The sequence below is a fragment of the Stegodyphus dumicola genome, chromosome 6 (genome assembly GCF_044657685.1).
Source record: "Stegodyphus dumicola isolate Sdum_Otavi_A_Nest chromosome 6, ASM4465768v1".
NCBI classification, from domain to species: Eukaryota; Metazoa; Arthropoda; class Arachnida; order Araneae; family Eresidae; genus Stegodyphus; species Stegodyphus dumicola.
Window position 1 is genome coordinate 61,756,373 of NC_140773.1, and position 10,385 is coordinate 61,766,757.

At 34.7% G+C, this 10,385-nt stretch overlaps 1 protein-coding gene across 2 annotated transcripts in view; it reads right to left on the bottom strand.

Annotated features, from left to right (window-relative positions):
• Positions 1-1,856, bottom strand: part of LOC118197325 (UDP-glucose 4-epimerase-like) — a 61,398-nt gene extending 59,542 nt beyond the window's left edge. The window contains exon 1 of one of the 2 annotated variants that reach the window (XM_085818353.1): positions 1,714-1,856. In XM_085818353.1, coding sequence (XP_085674479.1) covers positions 1,714-1,774 — 61 coding nt within the window. In that variant the 5' untranslated portion in view covers positions 1,775-1,856. The remainder of the gene's footprint in view (positions 1-1,713) is intronic. The other variant, XM_085818354.1, reaches the window with a different exon arrangement.
• Between the last annotated feature and the right edge of the window lie 8,529 nt (positions 1,857-10,385).

Sequence of the window (10,385 nt, forward strand, 5' to 3'; positions counted from 1 at the left end):
TACTGTCTCTGGGGAAGGAAAAAAAATCCTTTATCATTAAAGGAGACCCCCCATGCAATTTCTTTCTCTTCGAAAGTATAACAAATACGAAAAAGTCTCTTTTTAATTTCTGCACGTAATTGCAAAAACATATTATGAATGACTTAAAAAATCCAAGTGATTGATTTGAATCGGAAACGTTTTATTTTCTTATTTAAAAGATTTATGTGGATTCTTCGAGACAAAAATGCATCTCAAAATTAAGCTATGTAATAGGTATTACATTTTCCCTCATGAAGAGTTCTAAGTGTGTATATGCAATTCATTAGATAGAGCAAATGTTAAAAAAATGAATTTTTTTTATAAAAGTTAACTTAAATCACTAAAATTCACAAAAAATTTTCACTTAAATTATAAAAAATATGAGAACGTGTATTAGAATGCAAATAACGAAAGAATTGCGAAAATAATTTAGATTAAGTTAAGCAGTTTAAATTATTGAAAAATTAATAAAAGCATTTTAAAATAAATCTCCAAAAACGAATTATAAAAGTATCACATGCTTCTAAAGTTATATACATTTTCATAATAAGCAAAAAACTTAAAATCTAAAACAATCAGATGACTGTAATCAGTACAGTACGTCAAATACTTCCGAAATTGTGTTTCATCGTCAAGTTCTAGCAAAACATATCGCGGCAAAGGATTTCTAGTTGCTAATGCCTCCCGTTTCGATGGGCCTTATTTTCACGATGAGTGTTATTTAAAAGTGCTGATAAATGTTATTAGAGACAAAATCTAGATCTAGATGATCTAGTGATCAACTTGCTTTAGTGTATTTAGAACATTTTAAGGACTTTTAATTCATCCACTGACTTTTCGGATATATTTCCATGTATACAATGGCTCCAAATAAGTAGCGAATTTAATTTTTTTGAAAGCAGTTTTGCTATTGTTTGAATTTACATTCACTTTGAATAAAAATGTATTATAATAATAATAAAAATTTATATGTGTGTAATTAAAAAACACATCAAAAGAATGACTACACACAGTTACATAATACGCAACGACAGCATTTTAATATGTATTTACTAAAGGAAAATTTTTAGAGATCTTGGGAGGGAACCGTATTCTAAACATTATAAATGAAATCTGAAACAATATATATATGTATTTATTTCCCTTCCTGTACTCAAACATTTTTGTTACCTGGAATAAAAATTTAACACAAGATAAAAAATTAACATTTTACAGTGACTTAAACTAGTTATCTGTCGAAAAAATAACAATTTTCTTCTAAAATGCTATGCATTTCCTGAGACTTTTTTACAGACTGTTTTAAGACATTTTTCTTTAAAAATAGATTTATTTTTGGATTATAAAATATTATCTACTTTATAAATTTTATTTTTTAAACAACTTGCAGCTGTGTTGAAAGAGTTACTGCTAAAAAATGTCACTCGTAAAATAAAACTGTAATTAAAGTATATTTGACGAACGCATTAATGCTTGTTAAGTACCGTACTGTATTCTAAAAATGATTCTTTACAAGAAAATAAAACATAACATTTCCACCCTAGATCATTAAAACAGCGCAATCCTTTTAAAAGTTTTGCTTCAAAAACACTTCAAATTGTGTACTACCTAATTATGAAACTGTAGAAACCTTTTTCATTTTGGATGCAGCTACCTTTAACAAATAAATGTGAAAAGGATAGAATTCCAACTGACCTGAAGTATCTTCTTCTGTTCCCGACACAGCCTTTTCTGGCTGTCCGTGCAATGTTTGCATCAACTCGCGTGAACTCACTTGTTGCGTTGCTTCCTGCCCGGATCAAATATGAAAAAGTTATTCTGATTGGATGGCCGGGACAACGAGCATTGAGGTCACGCTTATGAAGGTTTCTCCTCCCTCCCGTCAAGTATAAATACGCTTTCACTGTCAAGCACTGTGAAAGCTACAATTGGTATTATATTTCTTCGAAACAGCTTCAAATTAATTGCGCATCCCAATAAAAGGGGGAAAAAATTCAAATCACTGACCAATATAGCCTTCTTTCATAAGTTATAATTTTTTAACTACTTATTCTAACTTCTTATACCATGGTTATTTAGAAAAGACATGAGTTGAATACGTACATACGTTTTAACTATCGTAATGAATTCGTACTAAAGCTTCTGTTCGTTAACAACGAAAAATTACTCTCCGTGACACAACGAACTATTTCTTGTGGAACAACACCTTGAGAAACGTTCTCGGTAATGAGATAGTCAAATAACAGATGGGAGTTGTCTAATCCCAACGAATGTTTTCAGCCAGAGTCCGGCGGTTAGATTGAAGACAAACCAAAAATTTTAAATATAAGAAGAAAAAAAAAAAAAAGAAAAGAAAAGAAAACAAATTACAGTAAACGTAATTTACTGAAATTGTATATGAAGTAAATTTTCTTATTTATAATACATTAATTATTTAAAATTTTTTAGCATTGTATGCTAAATTGAACACTATTATGTAATCGTAACTTCGATCCGATCCGATCCGAACAAGTATGGCTGGAGTAGCCCCTCATTTGTCTAACAATAGCATCGGATCAAGTCCACGTGTTTTATCGGGGCGAGGAGCGCTGAATTGCGCCTTTCCTTGGCCTTAGTTACCTTAAAGGTGACAGCAGGACTCTGGCCAGTTCCGCCCCAGTTTTGAAAGAGAATCCTCTGGGAAGGACGTGCTCAAGGGTATTCCTCCTCTCTTCCCCTACCACCAAACCATGGCGGTAAGAAAGAAAGAAGTGGCCAACCGGCACTAGAAGTGAAGCACTGCTTCGAAGCTTCGGTCACTAGATGGGGTGTTCTTTGTTTACATTCAGAAGCTCGCTTGACAGTGTTCTGATAGTATTTCGACACATGACAGTTCCATACAAATCGAAAAAGGGACACTTTGTATAGTTTAGTGACATTTACGCAAAAATCGCATCTTGGTTATTTTTCGATAACTAACAACAGCGATTTTGATTATGAATTTGTTTTTTAAAATTCTAAGCTGTTGAACTACAAAAATATAAATTTTAACAAAAATGTATGCTTAAAGAATGAAAAATACCTTACGGTACCTTTAAAATTGTATATGTCTTTCGATACCCTTGATAGAGTATTCGCTACTTTTATTTTATGTTCCAAACGCTAAATGTTTTAAATAAAATAAATTTTTTTCACATCCATATATTATTGTAACATGTACCTTCTAAAATTTCTTAGAGGACAGGCTTTACTGTTGCTCATTTTAAACTCATCATTTTAATTTTATATATCTGAAAAATAATCCCTTTGGGCTTACACGTTTTACTTATTTGGGTTAATTAAAAATAAAATATAGTGAATGCACAGAAATTAAAGATTTGCACATGCCGGAAATGAAAAATATGAAATATGTATGGGTATTTATGCATGTGATTGCAGAAAGCATGTATCTGCCTTTAACAAAATACATAAATATTCATTAAATTATTTATAAATATATTTGAAACGAAGAATTTATTCATTTATAAACAACTGTGAAGAAATCTAATTATTAAATGTATCTAATTTATAATGATTACAAATGTTATCTAAATATATAATAACCTTAATATTGAATTGTAAACATAAATTGAAATCCTGTTGACAAATATGTTATAAAACTAATTAAGCAAGAATTGTTCGTACTGGAAAATAATCTGTTAAAAGGCATTGTAAAGCAAATGCTATGAGATGTGCACTTAAGAAAGTAATAGTTTTGGAATATGTATTGTTGAAATTAATGGTAAAAAAATCTGATAATTATGATGATTAAAAGAATTATTCCCCTTACATTTTATAACTCAGTTACAAGTTTTAAATAATACTTAAAGAAATCCTTATTTTATTCCCTTTCAGAAATGTTTAGAGAAAGTTAAGTACTATTTAAAGTATTTCGTTAATTTCTAATAATTCTCTAATGTAAAATGAACCGAATAGAGCATTAATTATAAATTGACTTATATTTTTCGATTTAAAAGATGCCTGAGAAACCAAAAAATCATGTCATTATTTAAGAAAGTGTTTTAGGAAGAAGCTCTATATGTAGACAAAGAAAATATATAAATTTATATGTATATTTACGACGTAATTACAAAATATTTACATCCGATCGCGTCAAAACCCTTTGAACTTATTGGTAAATGACTCAATGATTTGGTCACCACCACGTAGTGACCGCCAGTGCTTCAGAGCAGGGTACGGGAGAAACCTGTTTAGGGCTACTCCATCTTACTTCCTACCTCCATGCACCAAACTACATGAAAGAACTTTCGTCTAGCCGTGTATTTTAAGTACCCTCCCCTCCCCCATGTTAGAAAGACACTATACGCTTTCAAACATTTAAGGTTTTTCGGGTTTCAAACCCGGGCTCAACAATGGAATAGCCAGCAACACTAAACGCTAAACTGATTAAAGAACTTAGCCATATTACTTTAAATTAGTGCTGTACTGCTTTAAATTAAGAGACATTATATGAATGCCTATAAATTAAATGCTAATTATAATTGTTAGTTTATATTTCTGACGTTAAATGTTTAGACACATTTTTACGCCGCTGGGCCCGAGTTCGAATGTGGAGTAAGGCATGGATGTTTGTCACAATAGCGTCTTTGCTTCATGGGGTACTTAAATCTGCCGAGTTGACAGCTTTTTTGAGATGTCACTCATATGGAAAAGGAAAATACGAGACCTTCAAATTCCGTCCCTCAGGAATTGTTCAATCTTTTTTCATGGTTTATGAACTGCGCTGGTGGAGCTAAGGGGGAAAATCGCCTCCAGAGGACAGTACTGTACCAAAAAGAGAAACTAATATGTGCGTTCTGGCCTTTGAGGTGTAAGTAGTGAAAAATACGAGAGTTATGAAATTAAAGATACAGTCTTTACATTATAATGTGTTTCCAGATTTTATTGAGTGGATGTGAGTTATATTAAATTACCAAAGCCCGACAGAACCCGAGTTAAGAACGAATCGGGGGCATTTAATAGTAAAAGCATGAAAATCAAAACTGTACTTTTCCAAAATTTTTATATTGCGTAATTTGCATTCCTAACGGAAGAAAAAATTCGTTAAAGCGTGGAAAAGCCACTCTAAATCACCCGTTTAGAAACTTTTGCAGGATCTGTGACTGAACCGATAAATGAAGATATTTTAACCGAATTAGACGTCCGATTAGAAACCACATGCACCGTGAAACGATGTATAGCTGAATTACAAAAGAATTACTTTAAATTACCTATAAAAGTGGATATAGTGAAGTATAAGAAGACATCGAAATTTGTCTGTCTTACATAAATTAAATGTCAAAACTTTTTTGAAAAGTGCAGAAGATTAGAGATGGGAAAAACCGCTTCTTTAATATCCCAATCACATTATGTTTCGGCTACGCGGGACTTGACGCTGAAAGGGACAATTCTCAGAACCCGCTAATTCCAGGAAACCCACGTAGCTAGGTTACCATTTTCACTTACTACAAAGACTTGAACGCCAAACACTACCCGATTATCGCTCAGATTGGGATCACGTGATAATTCAGAAGCAGAACTTTCGTCTGATTGGTTGTCTCTACTCGGGACAGAGCTCCAACCGAGACATTTTCGGTGAGGTTTGAAAAATTCCCGTGTAGCCGCAACATTTTTCCGTAACTAGGCGGGACTTCGCTTCCAGCGGGGCTCTTTTTTCTAGGAATCCTCCCATTTTAACCAGTGTTACCAGAATCTCGTTTCTCAGAAAAGTCCCGTCTAGCAGGGACCTCCTAGCCACATGTCTAGCAGTCCCGTCTAGCCATATGTGATAACCTCCTAAGGAATCAGATGGGAACCGTTCGCTCACTGAAGTGAATCAGTTCTTTAAAACGATTCCCCGCTCACTAAAAATGACCTTGATGAACGCGCTCGGAACAAGCGTGGATCAAGAGCGGTGTGAAAACATGGGGGAAAAGCAGAAAGAACTGAACAAGGAGTGGGATCGTTGGAACTAACTCAACCAAACCGCTCATTCTCTGGACTGATTTCTTTCAGTTGTACGTTTGAAATTCCCTAGAAAAAACCTTTCTATATCGAACAACAATAAAATTCTGGAATAAGAAATTGCTAAAAATTAAAAATAATGAAAACTAAACTGACTTTTGTTAAAGATTACATTATTTTATTACTATAATTGATATTTGTTTTGTGCAAAGCACAGTGTAAAAATAATTTTTTGATTGGAGGCAGATCCCAAAGAGCAGAAACTGTCTGCTGACAATACCAGCATTTTCTTTTTTTCTTTTTTTTTTTTCTTTATTTAATTTGACAAAACGATACCGAATATCGCTCGACGTTCTTCTGTTCGGTAGGGGTCCACATTTTGTTCTGCAACCTTGAAAAAATACATTAGATGGAAAAATTTATGTTTATTACTATATCAGGTTCAATGTTCCTTCTAACCTTCTTCGGAAACATACAATGACCTGACTAGGAACAGAGAGCTTACTAAAGCTATGTTCACTAATTGTAGTAAGTAGACAGGATACAGACGAAGGGTATACAAAACCCTTTACTTTTTTCTTTATATACAATGACTTCCGTACTTCGGAATACAATGACCCTCCACTCGGGGTCTAACGTAAAAGGTATAAAAATAAAACTAAACTCTAATTTAACTTTAGAATAACACACGAGGAAGATTGGCCTTATAATAACAGGAAGCGTATGTAGCACAGAGACTGTGAACACTACAATACGTTTAATTTATCAAGAGGATTAAAACCTCTGGCCTGGAAGGCAAATAGCAACTGCGTAACTTCTAAGGTAAGCGGCCTGCTTCGAACTCACTGCTTCCTCTCTTTTGCTTGGCAAAAAGGCCACACTTAAATACTTGGCGTTCGCCAGACAAACTTTGCATAAAAACCTTCACGCTTATAATTCTGGCCGGAAGTAGAAAATAAGAAGTGATAGTAAAGATTTAAAATAAAATAAACGTTAGTAAAACTTAAGATCCTTACATACTTCCCGCCAGAGTTAATTAGTTTGAAACTGAGGTCTAAAACGACCTTGTTGAAAACTTTTAGCTCTAGAATATAACGCGAGGCCAACCTTTTACAATCATAACTTCGTTAGAAACTAGAAAATTTAAAAGAAAGAAATTTGTTACAATAGCAGCTCCCAGGATCTAGAACAATTTTTTTTTTTTTTTTTTCATCTGTACTGCATCTAAACAGGAGCTTTATTCAATTCTGGTTCCTTCCAGAGATCTGGAAGGAAAACTAGTTTAATGAAATGTTACACAATGACATTGCAAATAACATATAGAATATACTTCTCTTAACATTCTTATTTCATTCATGACTATTTTAATTATCTCTCCCCTTGCTCTCTGACATGTGTTGTAAAAGAACACCAAACACGAATGTGTTTATGTCTATGTGTTCAACACTTCCTCCTACAATCAAAACACTAACGTGTTAAAATTCAACATAACGAGACCTCTTAACACACCCTACTTTCAACTCTAAACCCTGAGGTACTATTCTAAAAGTGGCTAACTCTAAAGTGTAGCGTCAGAGAGCCTAACTACATCATTCAACCTTTAACATATATTCGCCATGATTTAGTCTTTACAGTCACACGAATAACAAATTTTTAACATTACTTTCACTTTTACCATATCACGGTATTTCTTAACATTTAAAATAACAGAACACATGTATATAAGAACATATCAACATGCCGTTAATTTTACACATTTGAAAACATACATTAGTAGTACATTGTTAACTTCTATTCTTTTCAAAGCAAGTGCCAATTCTTTCTACATTGAAATAATACTACATTTCAAAAAGTCTTTCAGACTAAAACTTCTTTCTTGCTAGAATGTTTTAAATAAAATTTATACAATAACTTTTTACAATATTTAAGTCTTTACACAACGCTATTATACATCAACTTTAGTTTTACGCGCGAGTAATTGAAAAACATAATAAGAAAATCGGTCACAACTCATTTCTCGCCCTTTTGGCGATAAAGGTAGACCTCGCATGAGGTAAAACTTCTTGAAATCTGCCACTTGCAGTAAGAATGAAAGATTAACTTAAGTTTGCAACGTAACATAAAATTTTACTTATCTTTGTAATATTCGGACATCCTTTTCTGGGCCCAGTCTTTAAAGGTACTGCAGACCGTAGCCTGGTTTATCCTCCTTCTTGTACGGGCTCGCCCTTCAGTGCTTTCCTCTGGAAGCTTCCGTTTTTCACCAGTACGGCCACCCTTGAACACCTTCCTTTTCCCCTCTGCTTGTGGTCTTGGCCGTTTGAAGGCAGCTGGTCTTGGCGGAACCGGGAAACTTCTGTCGTGATCCTGCTTGGACCTCGTTGTTGGCCGTTCAAATTTTTCTTGTACTTTTTCCTCCGCCGCTGATGGCCCTTCCGCAGTTCGGCGACTTTTGCTGCGGAGAGTTCTGTCGGATGAGTCGATCCTCCGTTTTAAAGCCGGGTTATAGTTGCCGTCCTTTCTCCTGGTCCTCTTCACATACGTCGTCCTTCTCCCTTCTTCATTCTGGGGGTGTTCGTGAACTCTGTTTTCTGGACGGTGGAACGGCTTCTTTTTCTTTTTACCTTCAATTTTTCCGCGGGGCAATTTTCTTTTCACTTGCTTCTGTCTCTCATTGGCTTGCCCTTGTACTTGTCGTTTTCCCACTTCTGGAACTTGTACCTGCGGTGTCTGCCGTGCCGGATCCTGCAAAAGATCTGAAAAGATTTGCATTTTATTACGATCGAAGTAGGGCTTAATTTGATCAATATTTGCGGAACAAGTTTCACCATTTCTGGCCTTTAACACTACAACAGCGTGAGTTATATTTTCTATAACATATGGTCCTTCAAATCGTGGAAAAAATTTGGCAGTTTTATCTTCTGGTGCTGAAGAAAGTGAATGCTTAATTTTTAGTACTTCATCCCCTACTTTATAAGTTACTCCCCGTCGTTTCAGATCGTAATATAACTTCTGTTTTCTTTGTGCTACTTCCGTATTCTTTTTTGCTTCTTTTATTAGTTTTCCTATATCACCCATTTTAAATTCTGGGGCTCTTTGTTGCACATAAAATAATTTATCTAATGGTGTTATAATCTTATAATCTTTCTGCCTAGAAATAACTCAGCAGGAGTTTTTCCCGTTGTATCATGTTTTGCGGTCCTAAGGGCGAAAGCAAATTCATTGACATAGTTATCCCAGCTTTTATGAAAATTTTTAACATAACTACGGATAATTTTCACTATATTTCTGTTGACCCGTTCCGCTATATTTGATTGCGGCCGATACGGGACCATTTTTAAATGACGTATGCCCAGTTTTTGGCACATGTCTTCAAATATATTACTTACAAATTGAGGACCATTATCCGATATAACTTTTAGGGGCGCCCCGTATTTTAAAATATATTTATTTAAAATAGAATCAGTAACTAATTTCGCGGAGGCTCGTTTTAAGGGAACAATTTCGGTGCATTTACTAAAATGATCAACCATAAGAAGGAGATAGCGACTTTTATTTAACTGACTTTTTGGAAAGGGCCCAATAAATCGATGCCAATTATTTCATTTGGAAATTCGGATTTAATACTATTTAGAAACCCGGCCGTGCGGAAATTAATATAATTAACGGCTTGACATGTTGGGCAGGACTGGACATACGCCCTTGTTAACTTTTGCAGTTCAGGAAAGTAGACTGCCTCGCGTACGCGTTGGATAGTTTTTCGAATACCAGCATGAGAAGCTAAAGGGCTGTCATGGAGCTCTTGCAGGATATTTAATCTAAGACTAGCTGGGATAACAGGTCGAAATTCGTTGTTGGAATTCGTAGTTTTTGTGTAGAATAATAGACCATCTATTAGTTCGTAATGGGCCGCCCTATTTCTTATCGCCACAATATCTTGGTGGCTAAAATTTTCAGGATCCTTCAAATACTCATAAATACTTCCAAACTCAGGATCCTTACCCAGTTCGGTTATTACAGTTTCTCGGGAATTTATTGTACACGCTGTAAGCATTGCAACTTTTATGGTATTACCCTGTTCGTCTAATTTAATTCGTGATAGGGCATCTGCTACGATATTTTCCTTTCCGGGGGTATGCTTGATTACCAGATTATATTCTTGCAGCTTGAGTGCCCATCTTATTAACCTTGGGGATAAATTTTTCCCTAAGTACAATCTAGTTACCGCCGCATGATCAGAATATACTGTTATCGGCGCCTTTCCAAAATAGACTCGGAACTTTTGCACTGCTAACAGAACTGCAAGTGCCTCTCTCTCGGTCGCGGAATAGTTTCTTTGTGTTTGATTTAAAGTTCGGCTAAAAAATGCCACGGGCTGCTGATTT